The sequence below is a fragment of the Myotis lucifugus genome, unplaced genomic scaffold (genome assembly GCF_000147115.1).
Source record: "Myotis lucifugus unplaced genomic scaffold, Myoluc2.0 scaffold_333, whole genome shotgun sequence".
NCBI lineage: Eukaryota > Metazoa > Chordata > Mammalia > Chiroptera > Vespertilionidae > Myotis > Myotis lucifugus.
Window position 1 is genome coordinate 354,038 of NW_005871381.1, and position 27,051 is coordinate 381,088.

The following is a 27,051-nucleotide window of genomic DNA, read 5'->3' on the forward strand; positions in this document are numbered from 1 at the left end:
CCCCTCTGACATTTTTTTTCCATTGAAACTGTAATAGATGAGGTAGTTTCCCATCAGCAAAAGCATCTGGATGGACAGCTAAGACAAAAGTAAAAGCACAATAAAACAGACGAGTTGGCAGGTCCATTTTTAATTAGCAGTGGTTAAAATGCCTCAAGGACCTCAACAAGACTATTAAACTGTTAAACAAGAAGGGTGTAACACTGAATTAATATTGCTACCAAAGCCCTCTTCCACTTTCAGAACTGGTGTTATTATAATGTGCATATACATTTTCCTTACTGTATGGACACATACAACATTTAAAGACTGTGACAATGTATAGCTTAACCACAATCATTTTGGTCATTTTACATGGATATGCCTAAGAATGAAATAATTTTTTAAAAAAGCCAAACGCCAAGGATTACAGGTGGGCTTCTATGTCTTCTAACAAATAGTCCAACTTCAGAATGTCCTGAGTATTCCTAATTACGTGAAATGACAATTGCTCCAATCTTAAAATTATAGTCAAAATGCTATAGTCAAAAGGTATGTATATGACAATAAAATTCTCAAGTCAATGAGGAACTAAGAAGTGATAAATAGCTTAAGATGTCAAACAGCAAATTCACATGCATTTGGCAAAACTAAGTATGATGGAAAGTAATGTGCAAATCCTTAGACTTCTACTGTATAATCAAGTCAATTGTGAAGATATAAAAAAATGGTTACTTTAATGTGTTTCTTTTAATAAAAATACAGGATAAGGCAAAAGTAGGTTTATAGTTGTGAGTATGCAAAACACAGTTTATCATTATTTCTAATTATTGTATTATTTTCCATATGAACTGAAAACCTACTTTTGCCCCACCCTGTAATACTGGAAAATGCAGAGAAGTAGAAGAAAATTTTAAATTTCTCTGTTAACTGTCATGAGAGATAAAGAAAATGAATATTTGGTTCATTTCCCTATAAGTCACTTTGTTTCTTTTTTTTATATAGTTGGGTCTTATTACATATTTAATATTATGTGCTATTTTCTATTAACATCATAAAAGAATTTTTCAAGTGACTTCAGATTTCATACTGATGCATTTTTATTTACTAAATTTATTACCTACAAATATCAAAGCAATGATTCATAATTTCCAATGAATACATTTCTACATATGGCATAACTAGATCAAAGGGTATGCACATTTTTATGGCTCTTAACATGTACCATAAATAGCTTAACACGAATATTGGATTAGTATATGGTTTTTCAACAGTGTGGGAAAAAAGGCCCAAAGACATAGCTATCAAATAACTGTTTAGTCAACCAGCACTCATTTAACGTAAGAGTGGTAAGTAGGACTTCACTAAGCCAAACAGACAAATAGCAGCCTAAGTCAAGCACCTAGGAATACTTCTGTGAGAAGACTTATAATGTCATCAGTCACACTTGGGAGTATATCCAGTATATGGACTAGGAGGCACAATTTTTGGACAAGTAACTATAATTCAGGGACCACCTACATCAAATTAGGTGGAGAACTTATTACAATAATGGGTTGTGCCCCAGGTCTACTGTATCAGAATCTCTGAGAGACACATGATGTATTATAGAATTGTACACCTGAAACTTATATAGTTTTATTAACGAATGTCACCCCAATAAATTTTTAAAAAAATAAAATTATTTCCTCACGCTAAACTCCCAGGCATGAAACACTGGGCCAAGAGAAGTGAACATTTTTAAGAACTTTGATATTATACCTTCTATTTAACACATAGAAAATGTATTCTATTGACAACTTGTGATAAAAAAAAATGCTAAATGCAAAAAATGTCTATGTAGCTTGGTCATAAATTTAAGGTCTTAAAGAAGATATGCATATAACAAATTTCAGAAACATTTCACCTGGATACATAAAATCCCCACATAAGGTAATAAAAATTCTTATTTATGACAATATACAGTTTATATATTGTGCCAAATAATGTCTGTTTCACTTCCTGAAATTGGCTGACTTATTTATTGAAAGCAGACATTTAAATATATACCAGAACTAATTCTTATTTTATTGAGAATTATTACTGCCTTTATAGGGCTTGAATAGGTATCAGCTATGATGGCTATACTATTACTTCAAATGTTATCCATATTTTTCCAAAACTTCTCATGTAGAAATTCTTAAGATGTTTTCTGACACAAGAAGACCTAGATTTAAGTTAAAATTATAAGCATGCTGTCCTAAAGTCAATCCAACAGTTGTGGTCAAAAAGTAAAAACTAAACTTAATAAATTACTAATTTATAAAAAGAAGTTAATATAACTTGCTGATAATCTGTTGGGCTGAAGAAAACGTATAGCTCTGAATGACACCACAGCTACTTTAACTGACAGGTCTCTATACCTGCTTTAGGTAACAGTTATAAGGCAGGCAACAAATAAGCCAGTATCATTCTTCCTCACACATTCAAGACTTTGAGGTGTGAGTGTATATGAAGTGAGTTTTATTTGCATTTCTTGTCACAGAATCTGCTCTATTTTTAATATTTTTATCAGTGTAGAAAGATCACATCCCTTCTCTAAGTCACTTAGAATCATAAGACTCTTACAATTTTATAAAGATCCATGTCTGAAAATCCTAGATCTACAACCTAGCAATGATAACCTACCACATACCTGTAAGTCAAAATATCCAGGAGTTTAAGACTGTATTTTTAACAGGTATCCTAAACTCCCGTACAATTAGGCACATATGAGATGCACTGTATTAGAATTATCTCCCATCCTATACAATAGTCATCGCCATTTTCTACTCAAAGCATTTTTTTTCCCTACGTCCAAACCTGATTAGAAAAACAAGAGAACACAACTAGGAAGAGCTTTGGGTTCCAAACTGAGATTATAGGCGTGTGACCTTGTGAAAGTCAATACCTTCTGTGGAATGGGGTTAAGGAGATGCATCTTTATCTATAAAAGAAAGCAGTTGGTCTAGCTGGCATTTCCCAGACTATATTTTGTAAAACCTAAGTAGGTATTCCCAATAGAAAAGGTTTCTATGGTTAAGTAATTCTGATAAGTGCTAGGAATTACTTAAGGTAGGGCCTTCTTAAAACCTTAATATGCCAATATGCATTATCAATTTCAAAGAGAGAAATATAGTACATAGGCTTTTCCAAATTTCTTGAACCAAAAAATCCTTTTTTTTTTTTTTTTTTAAAAGTACTATTAACTTTTCAGAAAACTTGTGACCTGTGAAAACAGCTTGGATAGTCCATTTAAATTATATATGCGGTCTCTTCCAGGCTCAAACATTTTGCAACTCTAAAAACACTGTGTTCAGTTAAATTGAAGTAGAAAAGTGACAGCCACATTATCATCATCGTCGCCAACACCATAGCAGTTAACAGTAATTGAGTATTGTGTCAGGTACTGTGCCAACTATTTAATATGCGCTCTTTTAATCTCAAACATTCTAAGAGGTAGGCACTATTATTCTTATTTTCCAGGTGAGGAAAGAATGTCTTAGAGAGATTATGTTTGCCCAAAATCACAAGGCTAATAAGAGACAGGGAATTAAACCCAAATAGCCTGATTCTAGAAACTGAGAAGTGTGTGACTTCTGACCTAATCTTGCTATTGCCTGAAAGACATTTTTAAAAAAGTATTGATTTTTAATAGCTAATGAGTCCACAGATAGCCAGCAATATAACATACTTAAATGTCATAACATTTGAGAACTATGTTCAAGGTATTAATTCAGATTGTAGTATTCTTTTTAAAAAATCAATATATTAGGAGAAATTTGACTTAAAAATAATTTTATCTATAAAATATATTCCTTTATGGAAAAAATGTTCATTTTAGCATTACTTATAATCTATAATAATAAAAGGGTAATATGCTAATTAGACTGGACGTCTTCCGATGTCATTCCGGACGTCCTTCCTGATGAAGCTGGGGCCAGAGGAAAGCCAGCCTGAGTCCCAGGTGCCTGCGGGTGGCCCAGGGGAAGCCAGCCAGGGTCCTGGGCGGCCTTGGGGAAGCCAGCCCGGGTCCTGGGTGCCGGAGGGAAGCTGGTGCTGGCAGCTGGCAGCCGGGGAAAGGAAGGCCTACTCTTGCACGAATTTTCATGCACTGGGCCTCTACTGTAAAAATAAATGTTGAAAAATAGGGATAAGATCAGGATAACCGGTTGTTTATTACATATGTACCCTATTTAACCATATACATTTTAGCTTGGGGAAAAGAACATAAATCCTATTAACTTATGCATTCCTTTATAGTACAGTATTTTGTAATGAACAAGTGGCCATTTTCTCCTATCCTTCACTAGAGCTTAGGTTAAAATAAAAGCAAGAAAGCAGTAAGCGTTCAGGTTAAAGGTGGGGGTAAGGAGCTACAAAGAAACAAGTTTAGTTCTTTATGATGATTTAAACAAAAAAGTCAGAGCACCTCTTTCCAAGGAAATAATTCAGTGGTTCTCAAACTTGAGTGAACACCAGAATCACCTGAAGAGCTTGTTACAAGACAGAGTACAGGCCCACCCTCAGAGCTTCAGGTCCAGTAGGTCCGGTACAGAGGCCTGAGAATTTACATTTCTAACAGGTTTCCAGGCGGACTAATGCTGCTGAACTGGGGCCTCAGTTTGAGACCACTGCTGTCAGCCACTATCTGTAACCTGTAAAGTCCTCTCCTGATGACCATAACAACCACATCTCCTTCCTTCCATTCTGACATTCCCTCCCATTCTTTTTACACCCTCCAGGGAAACAAACCCATTCATTTTCCTTCTCTTTAGAATTACTGTTTTAACTGGTTTGTTTGCTTGTTTGTGCTGGGTTAGTTTGTAAAAGGTGAAAGGTACTACTGTCATTTTTCATGTAATATGGAGATACATACAGTGCTTCAAACTTTACAACTCACGTTCACGTATTTAACTAGTTAGCATTAATAATTCTAAGAAGTACGCTGGCAGTGCTTATGTTTTAAGGTAATACTAGTACTCATATCTTGATAAGTTGTAAAATGCTCCTCCAGCTCTCTTCTCTTATGGGGATCCATTCTTTTTGCCTATTTTAATTGCTCATCTGATTTTTGTGGTTGTTGTTTTGTTTTGTTTTTATTTTTTTACAAAAGATACAACATACTGCTGCTGGTATAACACACTGATACAAATCATTGTCAAAAGAGCAATAGGTACTAGGCTTTTATTTTACTGTCAAGGAAAACAAAGTTGGAGAGGTTTAGTGTCACAGACCTAGTTACTGGCTGGTGTACTGCATGACTATGACCCCCCAAAAGGACAGCAGAGGAGAAGCAAAAGAGGAAGAAGGGAGGCAACACAAATCCAACATAAGCATCAAAAGCAAAAGAGGATAGAAAAATAGAGATTCTGAGCCAACTACAGATTTGATCACGTCAGACGCCACACTTTTTTCTTTTTCTAGAGGGGCTTCAGGATCAGACCGCTTTGTTTTAATTCTCATTTCCTGGCTTTAGGAAAAAACGTGAACTTAGTTTACCTGCCAATATTACAATCACTAAATATTTGCCCCAAAGATGAACTGTATCCAAATGCTCCACAAAAAAGTCAATCTGTGATAAATCAGTTGGTTTCTAAAACAGATCAGGAATTCCATTAGATATTCTAAAATTTAGATTACATGAAATTCTTTCAAGGAGCTTTTTCTCATTACATTAAATTTATAGAGAGATCAGTTAAAAAATTTTATCCTATCTTCTTATTCTTATCAATAACAACAGTTTTGAGTATTTGCATCATATTAAATACTATGCTAGGTGCTTGTCACATATCTTATTTAATCCTCAGAATTCTCTGTAAAAGGCATCTCTCCCATTGATAGGTGAGGCAGTTGATACTAAGAAAAATTAATGGATTTGCCAAGAGTAGTAAGAACACAGAGCAGGCTTGAGGTCTGTGTGATTAAGAGCCCAAGCTGCTTCTCACTACAACACTGCATCTTGATTCTAAACAGATGCATCCTTTTTTAACTGGGTTGTTGGATAACTATCTTATTTTAGGGAAGAAAAATACCTACCAGTGCAGTTTCTAAAATAAAGAGCCTCTAATTCTCCAACACTGCCTACAAGAAATAAATAAGGTGACAACCTTTACAGTTATACCTTGGGTTGCTTTTTAAAAATTAAAAATAAATAATCATCCTTATCTTATTATAACACATGACAGAGGTTACATGCAGTTCTCATTATGATGCTTTCTTAAACTCTAACTGCTAAACTTAAATGAGAGGCATTTGGTACAATCTGAAAAATATTCAGTTCAATTAAAAGTAATTGATGCATGGTGAAATAATTCTTCCCAAAGCTGCTGTAAAATCTTCAAAAAAAATAAAGCTACTTAATAATTTTCATCTCCTACAGGCTAGAGAGAAGCATTATTGCATATTAAAAATTGGAGTGTAGTTTTCCCAGAGGTAAAAGAAAGTTATTAAAACAACCTATTTATTGTTGATATAACTATCCATTTGTGCCACACAAAAAGTAACAAATTTCAGTACATTAAAAGAAAAGCTAATTAAGGTATAATTAGTATTTTCTGTATTTTGATAATTAGGGGTTAGTTGGCTATTCCTTTTTAAATTTCTATTTGATGCACCCGACAATGCCTTTAATGAGCAACTAACGCTATTGAATCCCTCATGGCAGAGGAGTTTAGTGACCACTACTACATTACTTTCATTTATCACTGCCTCTTTACCTATAAATTAATCTAGCCCTGTAGCTATGTTGATCTACTTTATATCAATTTCTTCATCCATATCAGCTGAATATGTATGGCATTAACCTCATTTGCTAGTTGAGAAAAGCAGAATTAAAATGAGATCTAATTTCTTGTGCACAGCACAATTTCAAAACTGCCTGCTAATTTCCACCACCTGTCAGTGTGAAGAGCCTTTACTTTCTTGTAATTAAATAAAACAGTATATTTTTTAGCAGCTCTGAAAAATGCTAATCTTTCAAAAGTGTTCAGTGATCATTAATCATTAGGACAGTAAAGGAGCCTTATTCAGATTGCTCATTTACCCTTTGTTTAAGCTTAAAATATTTTTAGCCTTTTCATAGGAAAGAAAAAAAATGTACCAGATGGAATATTAAAATTAACTATTATAATCCATACTACTAAAGTTTTTATTTGTTTAGTTTACTGCCACATGGTAAAAAGAGGCTTAACATTACATAACCCAGAAGTAGCTAGTTTGATAAGATAAACACAAATATAAGTACATAATATTCTCTGAAATCAGTAGGAATCTAGTAAATGCACACTGTATCGGTCCATGTGTAGTAGGACCTAAATTTATAAGACTTAGGATATAGTATAATTGGAGAATAATTTTTGACAACACATTTAAATGAATTCATTCAAAAAACTGCCTACTATGCCACACATTAAATTGTTACCTAAAGTATCACTTGAACAAAGACAGTGCTATTCAGAGTTAGAAGGACATAGTTAAGTACTTTTAATTAGATTTTGCTGGATTTCCCAAATATATATAATATAACTAGTAGGGAAAATCTAAAAATACTATAAAAACTAAAAGTATTGACTGTCATTTTTAATTAGAGACAGCAAATTAACATTTTATATTTCTTCTGTTTTTCCTAATACTCATTTTTTTATTGTCTATTTTATATCGTTGTAATCATACTATATATGTGGAAGTTAATTAAGTAGCCTTCAATTCTGGCTTCCCATTCATATGTATTTTTTAGTACATCTAGCTTGTTAATATTTTCCTAATTTTAGATAACACGAATTAGCAACAAACAGTCTATTTTTGAGGAAGAAAAATATAAACACACATACATCATACCCCCAAATATATTATTAAAATGTTTTAACTACTAGTACCAGACTTGCTCTAAGGCTAAACATACTTATTCTTCAAATACTAATGTGCCTTGGAAATAATACCTTATGTTTACTTTCTTACACTTACCCTACCCAAAATGCATAAGGTATTAGTACACAAATGATTAAGTAATTAATATGGAAACTTTTAAAGAATTATTAAATAAATGATTTACATTTTTAAAAAAAGATTAAAAATCCACAATACTCCTCATTCAGTTTTGTAGGAAACATGACACTACAGGATCAATATTTTGAAGCCTAAACCTCTATTGGAAATATTTCAAACATATTTATTTAAACACTGGTAACTAAAATGACTTTTCTTATCATTCCAGTTGATCATCACAATATCTAATAGGAGTTAAGCATTCCTTGAAGCAAAAGCAACAAAGATGTGGGTTGGTTATTTACAAATTCTGAGTCAGGGTTTCTGTAGCAGAAGTAGGATGGATCCAATCTCATCCTGGTTCCCTTTAAGCAAGCTACTTAAAGCAATTATGAGCAGAAGAAAGTTAATACTTTCAGGGGTGCAGTAAGAGAGTCCCATTGATCACTACATTGACACTAAATAATAAGATAACCAATTTTAGCACCAGCATCACAAGTGAACACATTTTGGGTAGAAATTTAGTAGAAGATTTACATACACCTCTATCATTGAAATGCCAAAGTTAGGGCTCATATTTTTACATAAATGAGCTTCTTTTAAGAAACTCAAATATTTTTAAGACAGCAGATTCCACCCCAACATTCCATTAACGAGGTTTCCATCTCTACCTTACAAAGTGGTCAATGAGGATATTCAGCAGATTCTTTAAATTTTCATTATCTTAGAAGCAAGAACTATCAAATAAATGTAGACACTGTGTGTGTGTGTGTATGTATAGACATTCATATATACATACACATAATAACTGAGGACACAATTTAAATTATGGGAAATCTTTCTCAGGGAAGCAATTGCATTATTGTATGCCTCACCTTTTGATTGGGGGGCGGGGAGGAGATTGTCTTGCGCCATAATTTCCGCAAGGCCCAATGACTGAGAAAAACTGAAGACCAATAGGGGGCAGAAAAGAAACTTCTGAGTTGTAAAATTTAAAAACTAAAACTTTTTAAAATTAAAAGTGTTCTTTAGTGCTGAAAGATATATTTTAGTCACATATCACATGATATTTTGTTTATTTTTATCACAACAATTTCTTTAAATTGTTAGAAAAATTTTAAACATCAGAAGCTAAACTGAAATAAATATACCTGAGGCAGAAAAACTTATAAATCACCACCAGAAGAAATTATTACTTTCCATCTTACTTTAAAAAAATTAATCAAGAGAACAGTTCCAAAATATGTCATTCATAATCTGTGAATGTACATGGAGTTTTTACTTTGCGCAGTTTGTCCACAGATATCAAATTTTATAAATGCCTTAGAATTTATAATCACTAATAAATGAAAAATAAGAAGAAAATATAGATAAAAATACTGTCAGTAAGCATACACTTTATCAAGTAATCGCAAAGAATCATTATCTTTGTGTTATTCCAGAGTCTAGCATAGTGCTGGGCACAAAGGAGACAATAAGCATGTAATAAAGGTATATGTAGAGAAATATAAAATTATATATGTCACATAAGATCTGATGCCAAATAATGGTATACTGGATTTCAATTAGTGTGATAAATAATAAATAATGAGTTAGTTTAAAAAAATATAATCCCATATTTCCCACTTAAGTCCTATATATCTCTTGCATTATCATACAATTATTAATGGCAGCTAAGATTTTAACTTTAGGTTTTTCTGCTCCAAACCTCTTAATCTAGTACTTAATGCTCTTGAATCAACCTTAAATGCACTTAGGGAGTTCATACTTAGAAGTGTAACTTGGCAAATACATTTATAAAGCAAAAACATTTTAAAAATAAAATAAGTAGGCTTTCTATCTGCTTTGTTCAACTTTCTGCTAAGTAGGGGCATAAAATGTGTTTTGAAAAATAGTTAATGTGTATATTATCATGTAATATAAATTAAGTGGAAATGGGTACAGAGAAATCATCTTTTTAAGAAAGAGCCTATTTGAATACTGATGTATTATATGTATCATTTATATATTAGTTATATTATATAATTGAAAGAACAACTCCCTTAGCAATAAAATATAGCAACATAAGCATTAACTTGGACTATTAGTATAAGCACTAACCATTCTCTAAAAAGGGAAACCTAGCCTAGCTCTAGTGACACTATCATAGAGACAGATTACAATACATTCACACAGTAAATGGGAAAACAGCATATAGTTAAACTTCAAAAAGTTTTAAAACACTTGAAAATTCCAAAAGTCATTGATCATTATTCTCTCATACTCAAACATCAAAAGATAATCTTAACTTTTTAAGGTTCTTTTTCCCTATAACCTGCATGATACATTTATTATACTAAAATATTTAAAAATGTTTAAATGTTTATTGTTTAAAAAGTTTTAAAGCTGATATTTATTTTTCACCAAAGTGCACAAAACAGTTTTCTTGTGATTGAATTTCCTAAATGCTTTTCCCTAAAATTGTTATGAAGTACAAGGACACATTTTGCCAACAATCGAAATATATCCAAGTACCTAAAAAAGCAGCAAGTACATTATTTCAACATTGGATTGCACTTCAGCAGTCCACTGAAGTTACTGTTCCAGTATGTTTTTCTGTTTCATTATTCAAGTGCTTTCCTACTCAATTTACCAGTAACTGTTAGTAACAGTCTATACAAGAGAACCTAACAATTGCAGGGAGAGAATGCCATCTGCTGCTTCATGTGTGTACTCAACAGAAGGAGCAAAGTAGATAACAGGTGGAGTAATCACATAAAACAACTGAAAACTATATGCAAAGATAATGCTTGAAAGTTGAAGTATTCCCATTTCTATTTTGAATAACTTGGAAATACATCAATGGGTACTTACTGTCTTAATGCAAATGCCATTATTCCACAGAATTACAAGGCTACAATATGCTTATATATCTATCACTAGTTCATGATGCTTATAAACAAGGCTTTTTCTCAGATAGGGAGAGCCAGAGAGTCAAAAGAAAAGAATCAGTGCCTAGCCTTCACAAAGCCATTTCTCATATATGAATTCCTACAATATCCTATTTATAAAGACATGACATAAGGTGACCATATCATTTATTGTCCACATAGGAACACTTTTGAGAATGAAAGTTAGAGCAATTAACTATCAATTATACCAGGACAAGTGTGAACCCAGACTATCCTAGGCAAATCTAAATGTTGGTCAGCCTTTTTATGAAATACTCCCTCAGGCTTCACAACTTCCCAATGCCTTGAGAACCCTTCTGAAAGGTAATATGGAAAATTTTAAGAAATAGCTAGATTCAGAAAGAAGAAAAAAGTGGGAAACTAAAAATGCAGTGGACTCCCAACACAGATAGTTCCTGGATCTAACTGGCTACCTCAACAATGCCTGATTTTTTACTTACTTCACTTTGTTATGCATTTGAAATTCTTTGGCATTAATAAATACCTTCTCTAGAAAAGGCAAATCCTTCCTAGGAGAATTCATTCATACATTAATTGGAATGCTTTCCTTTTGACATCTGGCAGATGGTAGGTAATTTGTAAGGGGTGGGTAGGTGGGTGTGTGTGTGTGTGTGTGTGTGTGTGTGTGTGTGTGTGTGTGTGTGTGTTTGTTGCTGTGTGTAGAGCAGTGATTGAGAAAAGAGGAGAACTGCTCATTTCAAAGGATGAAATCCTTCTGGTGGTAGCTGGGTGGATAGGAAGTCAAAACAGAGTGAGGAAAGGAGAAATCTCTAAGACAGTGATGGCAAACCTTTTGAGTTCGGCGTGTCAGCATTTTGAAAAACTTTAACTTAACTCTGGTGCCGTGTCACATATAGAAATTTTTTGATATTTGCAACCATAGTAAAACAAAGACTTATATTTTTTATATTTATTTTATATATTTAAATGCCATTTAACAAAGAAAAATCAACCAAAAAATGAGTTCGTGTGTCAGAGGTGTCATAGGTTCGCCATCACTGCTCTAAGACTAACTTGCACATTTCAAATTTTAAATCCTAAAAGGGAAACAGAACTTGCTTTCTCAATTTCTGATGCCTCAGTTCAAGAGGCCAAAATTTAGACAACTTCTATTAATACTATAGCTTATTGGTGCTATTGAATAACTAGCTCTTTGTGGATCTATTTTTAAAGGAAAATACATTCCAAGACCTTAAAACACCACATCTTAACTAACTTTTGGAATTTCATTTAATGGTGAGATTTTTGTAACCCAACAAAGCAACACGGTTGTTTATGGTAGGACTGGCTTGAATAAAGGTATTTAAGAACTAAGTTCAAATCTTCCAACCTTTGGTAAATATGTGTTTAAAAAGGGTTCTTCTTGAGAGAGACAACGAAGATGGCAGAGTAGGTAAACACCTGTACTCGCCACCTCCCACAACCATATCAAAATTACAACTAAAATACAAAACAACCATCATCCAGAACTGCTGGAAAGCTAGCTGAATGAAGTCTACAACTAGAGAAGTAATGAAGAAAGCACACTGAGACTGGAAGGAGAAAGCACAACAAGACTGTGTTCATAGCCCACAAAGGGGTGCAACTAGAGCTCCCAGCTCAGGTGACTGTGGAGGCTGAGCCACTGGGACCTATAGAACACCTACTACACAAGGCCACTCTACTAACTCAAGGGGACATAGCAGCTCTACCCGATACACAGAAACAAACACAGGGAAGCAGTCAAATGCAGAGACAAAGAAACATGACACAAATGAAGAAATGGAAGAAAGCAAACTACTGAATATAGACTTCAAAACCACAGTTATAAGGTTACTCAAGAATCTTCTAGAAACCTCCAAAAAAAATGGAAAAGGACCAGTCAGAAATTAAGTATACACTGACTGAAATAAAGAATAATATACAGGGATTCAACATTAGGGTAGAGGATTCTGAGAATTAAATCAACCGTTTGAAATATGAGGAAGCAAAAAACACCCAACCAGACGAGCAAAAAGAAAAAAGAATTCAAACATATGAAGATAGTGTAAGGAGCCTCTGGGACAACTTCAATCGTACCAACATTTGCATTATGGGGGTGCCAGAAGAAGAGAGAGCAGATATTGAAAACCTATTTGAAGAAATAATGACAGAAAACTTCCCCTCCCTACCTAGTGAAAGAAATAGACTCACAAGTCCAGGAAGCACAGAGTGTCCCAAACAAAAGGAACCCAAAGAGCACCACACCAAGACACATCATAATTAAAATGCAAAGGGCTAAGAGACAGAGAGAATCTAAGACAAAGAGAGAATCTTAAAAGCAACAACAGAAAAGCAGTTAGTTACCAACAAGGGAATGCCCATATGACTGTCAGCTGATTTCTCAACAGAAACTATGCAGGCCAAAAGAGAGTGGCAAGAAATATTCAAAGTGATGAATAGCAAGGACCTGCAACCAAGATTACTCTACCCAGCAAAGCTATCATTTAGAATTGAAGGTCAGATAAACAGATTCACAGACAAGAAAAAGCTAAAGGAGTTCATCACCACCAAACCAGTATTATATGAAATGTTGAAGGGTATTATTTAAGAAGGGGAAGAAGAAGGAAAAGAAAATAATAAAAAATATGAACAACAAAATGACAGCAAATACATTTTTATCAACAATTGAATCTAAAAATCAAAATAAACAAATAAGAAATCTAATGATCAGAATAAACTGGTGAATAAAACAGAATCAGGGGCATGGAAATGGAACAGACTGATGATTCTCAGAGGTAAGGGGGGTAGGGGGGCGAGAAGAGATTAAACAAAGATCTTATATGCATATGTGCATTACCTATGGACACAGACAATAGGGTGGCGAAGGCCTGGGGTAGAGCGGGAACTAGGTGGAGGGGGCAATGGGTGGAAAAAAGAAGGCCATCTGGAATAATCTCAAAAATAAAGACTAAATATATATATATATATATACATACAGTATATAGTTACAAAGGTCTCTAAAAAAAGTTCTTCCTTATTTTAATTTAAAATTTTTAAATCTAATTTTACTTGTATTAAAAATTTAAACAAACTTTTCCCCAATAAAAAACTGGACATCAAATTTTAAAATGTAAATATTTAAAACAGTTCTCAATAAACTGAAACAATTAATATTTTGGTACACGGTGGCATCTTCTATATGAAATGAAAGAAAGCACTAGCAATATTGTCCAGTGGGCATGGCTCAGTGGTTGAGTGGCCATCCAGGAACCAGGAGGTCATGGTTCCATTCCCGGTCAGGGCACATGCTCAGGTTTCAGGCTCAATCCCTAGTAGGGGACGTGCAGGAGGCAATCAATGATTCTCTCTCATCACTGATGTTTCTATCTCTCTGCCCCTTCCTTTCTGAAATCAATAAAAACATATTTTTAAAAAATAAGTAAAATAATAAAAAATAAAGCACTAGTAATATTTATCAGAGAATAATTGATGAATACAAAAAGAAAAAAAAATACTGCAAACACTTTGATATACCCTAAAAAAGATCTATATATATAAAAGGCTAATATGCTAAGTGTCCGACAGTCTGAACTGTCGCTATGACATGCACTGACCACCAGGGGGCAGACGCTCAAAGTAGGAGCTGCCATGATGCACACTGGCACCGCGGACCTGGCGCCCACAAAGCAACACTTGGCTTGCCCCAAGTGGGACACAGGCCCTGCCACCACCCTGGAGCTACACCTCACCAAATAGCAGCCGACGCTGCCCAGACACCATGGCACAAAATGCGGCCCACAGCCCAGCCCAGCCCAGAAACGGTCGCTGTGGGCGCCAGGTAATGCCGTCACATAGCAACACCCGGCTTCCTCTCCCTAGTGACTAGCCTCCTTTGCAGTTTCTGCAGCCCAGGAACAGGGCTTGCTTTATAACCAGGTGGAAACATTTTACACTAACCAAATGTCTGGGAAGCATTTTCCCGTGCCTCATTTGATCCTCATAGAAGTCCTGGAGTGGTAGATAGGAGACCTGGTGGAATCCCATTTTCTTTTCATTAGCCAGAAAACGGAGATTTAGAAAGCTTAAAAACTTGACCCAATTGAAAAGAAGTAAGAAATGGTGGAACTTGAAAATGACTTCAGGTTTGTTTTCTCACTGCGCAGAATATAGTCAGACACTGCTGCAGTTAAATATTTTACCCTTTGTTCTCTCTGCGTGATCTACAATAATAATCTGCTTTGTGTTGATATTTACTGTTGTGTTGCTGACAATTACTTGAAAGAGAAGTTGGGGTGCTTCATTGGGCTGGAAAAAGTTTAGCTAAATCAGAAAGCAGGTCTAATTAAGCAAGTTTATTCTATATCTATAAAAGGCTAAGTTGACTTATACATGTGCGATACATATAAAGCTCTTGCTGGCGCCAATCGCACGTGTGTTTCCATCTGTCATTGTCGCTCGTGAATTTGGTTAACACTTCTAACTATTCGAAGGGACGAATAGCGATATTAAAATATTTCTTCTAATTAATTTCCTTTCAACGTGCACCAATTCGTGCACCAGGCCACTAGTTCTATTATATTTAGTAGAGTTTTAGTGTTTTAAGTTGTATCCTAATATTTTAAATGGGTGACCTATTTATATATACAGTTTACCAATTAGCTACACTTTGGATTAGTACATTTTATTCCAAGAGCATGCTGGATTACTATAATTGCACTGTTACTGAACTCCAGAACAGATTATTGATGCAGCTCAGAAATAATACACACAGATGGAGGACAAACTGGTCAGTGTGCAGAGGCCTGATTTTGCTACCCCTTCCACCTTCCACCTAGACTTCTGGGCTCTAGATTCAAGGAGTCTCCATGCGGCTCCTTTCCCAGACTTCACCCTCTTAACAAACCCTTTTCCATACATCAGCTATAGACTCATGTGCTCTGTGCTCCCATGATACCATGTGCTTACCATTATCACTGCATGTAGAAAATATTATAATTGTTCAAATTAATTTGTATTTCTATAAAATTTTACATATGCATCATATAAAAATCACACAGTAACAATGAAAAGCCTGCCATCCTCTGACATACTCCTCTACACGTCTGATTCTAATACTCAGTAAACCCACTTTTAAACTCTTTTAAATTTTTAGCTATTTCTTTCACTATTTTGATCCATTCTTCTAAATAACATGCTGATACAGCTATTTCTTGAATTTTGAATTTTAGACATAATCTTTTGACTCCCTAATATATTTGTGACAATGTACCTATCGTTTATAACTAAGCTACACAATTCTATTATAGTTAGATTTCCTTTCTTGTACAAACATTTAGTTTGATTCACTTAATTTACCTGAGTTTTCTATGTTTCTACCTGTTGCACCTGACCCATGAACTCTATTCCAGATCTGTAAAACCTCAGCTCCTCAGGTTCCTTTACAAAAAAGAAAAGAAAAACCAATGATCTCCCACCTGTTCCCGTTTAAACTGATTGGTCTCTATGCTTGTTCTTGTTTTACGGTTGCAATACAGATCGTTTGGTTTTGCGCCAATATCCTAGTTTCTGTTCGATTTTCATACAATTGGCTTTCTTCTAATGCTGCCAACTGGCAGCTGTCTGTCCAATTCTTAGACTGAGACACTAAAGAGTGACTCTGTTCACAAAAGGGCTTGTCATCCAGTAAACGTCACTGTAGATCCATAAAAGAGACTGATTTTTAAATTGGAGATCCACACATTTGTACGTGAAGAACTCTCTCAAATGAGTTTCTTGCCCCTAAATGCGTTCCACTGACCTCCTGCTCTGGAGTTTAAAGCTTGGCTCACAGTGTTATAATAGCAAGAGTTGAGGAATGTCTGAGAGTATTTTCGGTCCAGTGTCTCATTCTCATCCCCAGCTGTTCAAACTTCCACAAAATGCTCCTGGGTTCAAATCCAGTTCAACACATTTAACCGCTCCAAGACTCAGTTCCCATATACGTAAAAAGAGGTGGGTGGGTGTTAATAAAAAGAACTATTTTCATAGAATTTTGTGAGATAAAATTAAATGCTTGTCAAATGCTGTGCAAAGTCTTTGGCACAGATTAACCGTTAAATAAATGCCTACATCTACTATTGATGATTCTTCTTTCTCACTTATAGGACATACTTCTACACATCAAATAGGACTCCACAATGATTCCACCTGTTTTCTGAAACACTTATTTCTATAAATAATATTACTTTGCATATGCAGGATTTTACAAAAATTCAAGATGCTTAACAGTACACCTCATTTAAAATTGCCAAATAATTTCAATGAAGCCAGCATCATTTTCCTTTATTACCCTTTATTACATGAAAGTATTATATATGAGGTCGAGAGCCACTTCCTATGGAGTTCTATTAAATACATATATTCAACCACTATGTAGTAGAAAGCATACAAGCAATATGACAGGCACTTGGAGGTGATGACAATAAAAAAGGCAGAAACAGTCCTAACCCAAATTATAGTCCACATGTTTTACTAACATATGTAATTACAATGTAAAGTAATATATAAATAGGAAACATGGGGTGCTAAAAAACACAGAGAAAAGAAATTCTCCCAGAGTTTAAGAAGAGCATCCTACAGCATGTGTTTAATGTGAAAGTAGGAGGAGTAAGGCAGAGAGAAACTGGGTTTAAAAGAAATAGGTCCTAGGCAGAAGAAGCATGTTCAAAGGCCCAGAATTGACAGAGAACAGAGACTGCTCCAGGAGCTGAGAAAAGTTAGCACACATAGAGTATGCAGTCCAAGTACGGAGTCCTGAGTCATGAGACTGGTGACATGTAGAAGAGATATTGGGAGAACCTTGTAAGTCATACTCTATATAATCCAATTAAATGAAATAATGCTTATGAGTGTTTAATAAAGTTCCTGGTATGAAATAAGTGCACACTAAACATTATTCACTTACTGTTACCTAACACTCTCCTCTTTTTTGCCACAATTTGAAATGCAACAATACACCAACCAAAATATATTTTCCATATAGTTTTTCTTAGCTGGATGCCAGAAAAATAGTATGTAGAGAACTTACTATAAATGCTTTAGGCAGTCTGTTCTTTCAGTTGTAAATGGGAACAATAATACCAACCTCTCAGGCTTGTTGCAAGGACCAGAAAGAGCATGAAGAGTTCCTAGAGGGGTGTCATGGCACATACTAATGACCTCAAAAGAGTTCCTATTAAGGCAAATTGGCAGACCAGCCAGAGAAAAAGAAAAGCGCAAAGCTTTGGCTTCACTTTGGGGTTATGCATTAGGAATGCCTTAGAAATAACATCATCTTAGGCCTAAACTGTTTCTGAAAACAGGATAAGACACATACACCAAAAATGTTAATTCTACTAAAAGAAACACTAGTCTGATGATGTGTTTTTTTCTTCCTAATGTGGAATCTCTTTCAAAAAAGAAAAACTGATCTTCTTTAATTCATTTTCCCCACAATTACTTTATATTAACAGTATGTGTGTATGTGTGTATTTCCCAAGTCCCACTGTCCTAAAACAACAACTCTTATTTTACATATTTCTCTCCAAGTATTTTACACACAACATCTGAAGTTTTTCTACTCCATATTATACTGTTCTGATTTAAGACCCAGAACAAATGGATATTGAATTAGTAATGTTTCAACAGTATCCACTTTGCAAAAGCAAAATAAGAAACTCTCCGGGTACATTTAAAACAAGACAATTAATCATAATGCAACTTATACTCATCCTCTGAGTAACACATTTAGGATGTTAAAAGAGGCACCCTGTATAAATTTCAAATCATGTAATTTTTTTCTGATTCCAATTTGTCTTAGTGTCAACCTAACGTATTTATTTCTTGCTACTCTTTTTTCTCCCTAATGGTCTCATTCAAGAGCAGCTTAATTCTAAGAATATTTATTGACATTAATCACAAATGGCAATAAAATATCACAATGTATTTGACAAAGAAAGCATCAAGCTGTATCTTCTTTCTTAAAAAGCAAACCAAAAACTACCTGAAATTAATTAAAAGATGACCTTACAAAATCAAGCACTTTTTAACACTATTATACAACTATTATTAACAGAAAATCATAAATGAACTGATGAAGATTAAGCTAACTTTCTCAGGGAATAAAAAGCTTAGTTAATATAAAAAAGCTTTTTCTAGAATTTTCCAATAGGAAATACTTCCACATTACTAATACAAACTATAAATCCAAAGAAGATAAAAATATCCTTAGGACTTCTTACAGAGGTTTTAGAAAGAGTTACTATTCCAGGAAGAAAAAAACTTCATAGATCTTACTCAGTGTCACAAACACTACTAAATATCTGGTTAGGGTTCACATACATGCTCTCAATAATCACTCATTATGCCTTAGGATCAATTCATCTCAATTTAATGCTAAACTTTTAATTGTCATAGAACAAGTGTTCTCCACATCAAGGTAACTTAACTATAGCCTCTCAAAGACATGTCTAACTCTCCTAGTCGTCATAATCTATCATGTAAAAATGCCAAGGAATGAGCAAAAACTACACTGGAAATCCCATAAATAAATAAGTGTCCAGAAAAAACACCCAACTACTAAAAGAGTAAATCTTATGTTTTAAACCTTGAAATACAATACTATAAGGCAAAATCCATTAAGGTCTTTAAAACAGTCTTAACTATTTAATGACTAGCCACATAAAAAACATTCACTAACTCTGTCAATCAATCTTTAAAGAAAATGGTAAATCCAGGCATACAATGAGCAAATTAATCTCACATTGCTTTCCATATTAGTCAATTGATTTCAATTGATCAATTAAATTTCTTATGTACAAATTGCCCAACTATATCATTCACCTCAAAGCTGTTATATGTGAACATCTTTCTTTATCTTCAAAAAAATTTTTTTAATCTCTAGTAAAAACCTACCTTTGAGGTTCTTTGAAGTTGGTCACCAACATATGTTTTACGAAACTGATCCAAGAACCACAGAATTGCAAGCTCTATTTTCTCATTAGAACTCTGAGGCAATCCGGTATCCATTAACGATATAAGCTGAAAAACGCTTTTCATGAAGGAAAGAAATAAAGCTTCAGTAAAAATTCTTAAGAGAAATAACATTAAAACATTTACTGTCAATGTAATACAATATATAATTACTGTAAAAAGTGAAAAAACACAAAAACTTATAAAAATTTTTTAAAAATCATCTAAAATCCTATTACTAAGAGAGACTACAATTTCTAATATTTTTCCCTAAGACACATATACCTATACACATACAAGCATACAAACCTATAGACGTATGTTTTTATTTTACAAAAAGTTATAAATACATATGACATATACAAATCCTATATAATAAAAGCCTAATATGCAAATCGACTGAATGGCAAAACGACCAGTCACTATGATGCACACTGACCACCAGGGGGGAAACGCTCAATGCAGGAGCACCGCTCCCCACAGGGGGAGCACCGCTCAGCCAGAAGCTGGGCTCACGGCTGGTGAGCGCAGTGGCGGTAGCGGGAGCCTCTCCCGCCTCTGCTGCAGGTGGGTGGTAAGGAGTGAGGGGTTCCACACTACGAGAGCCCCAGACTGCGAGAGGGATGTCTGACTGCTGGCTTAGGCCCAATCCCGGGGGCAGACATCCCCCGAGGGGTCCTGGACTGAGAGAGGGTGCAGGCTGGGCTGAGGGACACCCCCCCCTCAAGTGCACGAATCTCGTGCACCGCGCCTCCAGTATATAATAATATACATAGGTATAAGTAAATATCTACATTTATTATGAATATCAAGCTGAATCTTCTGACTTCCCCAGCAACTTCTCAAAGAGGCCAGAGAACACAACTAAGAAATACGGAGTAGACTTCAACCAATTAAAATGGGACACAGATATAAGTGAACAGATAAACTGCTTTCCCTTAGCCCTCATCCCCAACCTCCATAAACCACCGTGAGGCAAAGTGGTTCCGCATGGTCTTTGGGGAAAACAGTCACCATGTGTGTAATGTACCACCTTATACAGTTCATTCTCATTATTCATGGTAGTTATATTCTACAAAGTTGCCATGAAAACTGAATTAGTGAATATTGAACCACTACTCCTAAAGGAAATATAGGATTAGGTTCCTGAAGAACTATGGTCACAATATTTTTCATCAACTGATCAACACATACCTTGTTTTACATGTGTTTCTGTAAGGACAACAATATTAAGTATATTGTTGATTCGTTAATGTTGAACTCACAGCCAATAACACTACAACTTGCCTAAACGAAGTTCACCTAAACACACGTCCTTTCTGTGAAAGGCATATTTCAGCCTTCTTGTGCTAAGAAACTGGCCAGCACTTCAGCACTCTGCTGGAGGGGCCATTTTAAATAGCAAAACCAGCAACAAAAATGCAAAAATGATGGCACTAAGTAGACAGCAAAAAAGTAGACAGCAAAAAAAGGATACATTTACAGCATGGGAGCCAAAAGAAGGCAGAGCATCTATGCATACGTCCAAGAAGGACTACAATAGCACCACGAGTGTTGATTAGGGGTACAATTAAATTTTAGCAATGACAAATTTGCAAATATGAAATCTGTGAATAATGAAGATTGGTCCTATTTTCTTCCCCTTATTCTCTCATCTCCTTTTCCTTCACTCTTTCTTCCCTGAAAAGGCAACCCTTCTTCCAACCCTCAAAAAGCCTTCGCCCATAAACTTCACCTAAGGCTCTGTTTCGTAAAGAATGCAGACTAAAACACAAAAAAAATCTTCTTTCAAGTTATATATGTTTGCTGCTTAAAGAAAAAATTAAAATTTTCTACTTGACAAATATACACCCTCTTTTGTTTACTTCCTGTTATATAGTTCTCAGAAAAATAGTGCCAATGGGTATTTCTCTAGTTGATGATAAAAACTTTTAAAAAATCAAACTATATTATATTTAATTTCCACTTTACTAAATCTATAATGTTATATTAAAAGATGGTATAGAGGCAAACTGTTCACTTGGTTTAAAATTAACCAAAGCATTTTAAGAATGCCCCCAAACATATTTTAAAGTGATTTAATATTGGCAATAATAAACTTAGAGAAACTAAAAATATTTATATTCCATTGGTATTCAAATTTCATTGACAAGAGCCAGTTTAAAGGCTGACATGGGTATGGAATGAAGGGAAAATAGAACTAAAAGAATACTTACCGTAAGGCAGTTTATAATAAAAAAAAAAATTGAGAACCTAAAATTTCCAAAATAAGGGTCTGTATAGAATATTTCATATCTAGGTGAAATGTTCACAATATTATGTTTGATTTTTTTGAAAGGGTTTTGAGAGTTGTTGGTTTGTTTGTTTTTTTAGTAATATAGTACTTAATATTTGCCAGGCATTGTTTTAAGATTTAACAAATATTAACTGATGTAATCCTAATAATAGCCCCAAATGAATTAGGTATTATTAGTATCCCTATTTTAGTTTACAAAACAATAGTATAATTTCTGTTTAAAAGTTGAAAAATACACATGTAGTGTACATATACCCTTAAGCATGAATTTAAAAGACTCAAGGTCTTTACCAAAATGATAGTAGTAGTTATCTCCAAATTAACTTCATTTTAATTTTTATAGGGTTCAACAAAAACATGTATTACTTTTTATAAAAATGCTATTAAAAAATAAAATATATGGAAAACCAACTCACTCATTTCATACATACGTAGGAATTTTCCTCAGTTTAGAATAGAAACATGAATTGCTCCTTATTAAGGGGATGGTCATGAGGTGAACAATCTAGCCAACAATCATAAACAAAGCTTGTATTGGTAACTGACTATTCATTGCTTTTGACCAGATGTATGTCATCCCAATTTTGCCACTATCCCAATACACACCAAATTGCATGCTTCACCAAATCCTAAGAAATAAAAAGCAACCTAAATCATCACACTATTTAAATACATGTTAAAAATATATCCGACTATACAACTTACTAGAGATTTGACATCTACAAATCACTTAACCTCTAAACCTTGGTATTCTCATCAATAAAAAGGAAAATGCCTTCCTCAAAAGGCCAGGTACAAAATGCTTTAGCTAATAATACCAGTTCAGTAACTAAATTTCTTAACTACACTGTAAATTTCTGTAAATTACATGGCCATTACTTACCGACAGGATAATTCTCCATCCATAGCATCATGTTCGTCTGTACTGGTATATGTTAATCTTCCTCCAACAACTGTCCCAACTAAATATACCAGCCATGCAAGACGTCCTAATATATAACATGAAAGAAAATACATATAACATGTTTAGGAAGTATTGTAGAAAGAAAGCTTATTTTTCAGAAAATTCCAAAATTTATAAAATGATCTTTTCTTCCAAACAAGTGATAAACTATTGTGAGCTCAGTCTTCAGATTGGAGAGTTTGGGTTTTAAGTTTATCAACGCAGTAAGTAGAACAGTAAAACTGACAGATTTTAGAGCCAAAACTGTTTGAATCCCAGCTCTACCAATTTTCTGTGTGATGTTGAATAAGTTACTTATGCCTTTACATCTCAGGGTTTTCACCTGTAAAATGGAGATAATTGTATCTACCCTGCAGACTTAAGTGATTAAAATTAAACTTGATAACAAAAAAACAAATGTAGTGTCTAGATCAGCCGTGGGCAAACTACGGCCCACGGGCCGGATCTGGCCCGTTTGAAATGAATAAAACTAAAAAAAAAAAAAAGACCGTACCCTTTTATGTAATGATGTTTACTTTGAATTTATATTAGTTCACACAAACACTCCATCCATGCTTTTGTTCCGGCCCTCTGGTCTAGTTTAAGAACCCACTGTAGCCCTCGAGTCAAAAAGTTTGCCCACCCCTGGTCTAGATTCAGGGCTGTTAGTCAATACTAGTATTATCCAATCATCAGAATCTTTTCATCTGGTCATAATAGTACCAGTTTGATCATTTTAAATATTACCCCTGCTTAGAATATAATAGATGGTAGTCAATGTATTCCCTTTGTATTTTTAGGCATAATTTTTAAAAATCCAAGATTTTCACTGTGCAAATCACAGTTTGACAACCAAATCAACTTCATGGGCAATTGCAGCAGAGGATTAAATAACCTTACAACAGTGGCACAATGGCAACAGCTAGAGTTTTCACAAATGTTACTTTGGGGCAGCCAACATTGACAATTTAGAAATAGAGGCATTTATATTGAACTAGAGGCCCGAGGCACGAAATTCGTGCAAGAGTAGGTCTTCCTTCCCCCAGCTACCGACACTGGTTTCCCCCCGGAACCTGGGACCCAGGCTTCCCTCTGGCACCCAGGAGCCGGACTTCCCTCCAGCTGCTGGCAGGCACCCGGGACCCGGGGCCCGGGCTTCCCTCACAGCCCCAGCTTCGCCCGGAAGGTCATCCGGTCTAATTAGCATATTATGCTTTTATTATTATAGTTGGTTTTTACTTAAGGCATATTATTTTACACTTCTAGATTCACTGATCTATGTATCAGATTTTCTAAGATTTTTGAGACCTTTATGAATAATTAATATAGCAATTATCTTGCTAAAAAGAAATTTTGTGATATACTTGGGGACTGACTTTACAAAGATGAGCAGGCCATTTCATAATATTGATATCAATTATGTTGCTGTATTAGGAAACCTTGTCAAAGTGAACTACAGTGTTGTTTTATACAAGGTATTGGAACTAAACAGCAATAAACGAGGCTGTGTGTGCTTGTAAGAAGAATTAGGAAGGGTAAATAGATAAAAATTAAGTAGAAAAATGACACATTCTTATCTTCCTGGGGATACTAGCAGACATCACTATATTACAACTATTCAACAACTACATCAAACTTCTGGAGAGACATCAGCATACTGAGGTGATAAACTCCCTGTAAGTTAATATGTAACTTGGCAAGTATCCACATCCCTTAATCTATCGCAAAACAACAAATAAATCAGAATTGACCAATTATGCAGCTTTGTACATTAACAACATGAAATAGGTTAAATCAAATCAAATCATTAATTTGATCAAGTAATTCCATTTGATGAATTACTAATGTATAATTAGTGAAGAAGTTAATAAAAAAAAAAGCCCATGTAGGAAACTGAAGGTTTTAGAAAGTTACCTTATATACTTCCAAAGTATGTATGATCAATATAAAAGTCTGTTACTAACAAACACTGTCCCCTGATGGTCCTGCTTTCTCCGTGGGCCTCTCAAGTGGTAGCTGCTTTCACTTCCACTTGTATCTTGGGTCTTGACCATGGAGTAGTGTTCTTGATGGCCCTTTCAGAACATTCTCCCTCTCTCCACCACAAAAGTACTCAGCTTTACATCTTATGTCATCAGACTATACTACCAAATACCCTTTCTGGTTGCAATTTTCAACTTTTCCTCAAGTTAGTTGTCCTTATTTCTTTATTAATTCCTGGCCTGCTGTCACTTTTTCCAACAATATTTCTATCACAATCAGTGGTAATTTCAATATCCACAAAGATGAATCTTCCAACTCCAACAATCTTTCATTCTACTGGGCACCTCCAATCCATGAATCTTTCACTTTAAAACAACTTTATTTTAATACTGTTATTTGATAAGCCACTAAATTTTGGCAAGACATAACTGAGACACAATCTGCCAACATTTCACATCCCCCTTCCCTGCCCTTTTTTTCTTTTTTTTTAAGAGAGGAAGGGAGAGGGAGAGGGAGAGGAAAACATCAATCGGTGCCACATTTTGTTGTACCTTTTTTTGGTGACTTTACCATTTAAAATCGTCCTCAAGAGCAGTGCTGGTGCTGTCTAGTGGAAAAAAGGCTGTTATGCATTTTATAGAGAAAATACATGTGTTAGATAAGCTTCATCCAGGCATGAGTTATAGTGCTGTTGGCTAAGTTCACTGTTAATGAATCAACAATATATATTAAGTAAGGTGTTTTTAAGCAGAAAAACACATAAAAGAAGGTTATATGTTGATCAGTTGATGAAAATGTGACCAGAGGCCTACAGGAACCTAACCCAGTATTTCCACTAGAAGCAAATGGTTTAATATTTGCTAATTCAGTATTCACAGCAACTTTGTAGAACATAAATACTGAATAATGAAAATCAACCATATTTCACAGAATATTACAGAAGCCATTATTAATAGACTATGCTTCAATTGTGTATGGGCCATACACATTTTGTATAATGCATATGAATCTAAAACATTGCAAACATAATTTTTGGTGAATGTAATAATTTGTCTATGGGAGTCATTATTTTTAAAATACCTGTTGCAAATTATTCCTCAAAATAAATATGAATAATAACCTTATGTTGTGTCAATTTAAATTTTTAGATACTGATATTCCTTAAAGCAAGCTTTACTATTACTAAAAATAGCAAAATTTATATAATACTATTTAGTAGGTACTGTTCTAAACACTGTATCTATTATCTACATATATTCACTGAATGTCACAAATCCCTATTAAAAAATGCAGTGCTATGATTCCAATACAGGCAACAAATTTCCAGAAGTCCATTCTCATACTATTATGAGATATATACCACTTCCTCTCAAGACTGATAAAAGGGAATACTCAACACAGGTGTCAATTAGCTGGACAAACCTTGGTGATCCAACAATATCTTATGATCTATCAATCTCTTGTGTTTATTTAAAACATTTTAATTGCTAATCCTGAATTTTTCTTTAGTTGTCTCCCATATTTTCACCACAGATAAGATGAGATTTCATCTACCTTTGGGATCATTTCTAGGGCTTTCCACACTTCTTTTGATTCTCAAATTACCCCCCCCCCCCATAAAAGCAAGTATATGTAACAGATAAAATGAATATTTGTTGAATAGTTGAATTTAAAATAAAATAAAAAATTTTACTTTGGGAGTTTTCACTAATGTAACACAGAAGCATTTGCCAAATAGCTGTTGATAAAACAAACCTAGCTGAAAATAGACAAAGAATTCATCATGCATATAATTTTTATATTTCTCTGTTGGAAGACCAATATTTAAAAATAGAGACCAATATTTAAAAATAAGTTTACAAAATAAACTTATTTTGTAACATTAAAAGCCATTAAGCATCCAATTTAGCTACCAAGAGGAAAGTCTGGATTCAATCCTGCCTCTA

The 27,051-nt window shown here is 34.4% G+C and overlaps 1 protein-coding gene across 1 annotated transcript in view; it reads right to left on the reverse strand.

Moving 5' to 3' along the window:
* The window catches only part of RANBP17 (RAN binding protein 17), a 210,124-nt gene that overhangs the window by 156,331 nt on the left and 26,742 nt on the right, over positions 1–27,051 (reverse strand). Inside the window, exons 12-13 of the mRNA XM_023764505.1 lie at positions 23,063–23,168; positions 19,827–19,962 (exon numbers count right to left, since the gene is read on the reverse strand). Of these exons, the coding sequence (XP_023620273.1) occupies positions 19,827–19,962; positions 23,063–23,168 (242 nt within the window). The remainder of the gene's footprint in view (positions 1–19,826; positions 19,963–23,062; positions 23,169–27,051) is intronic.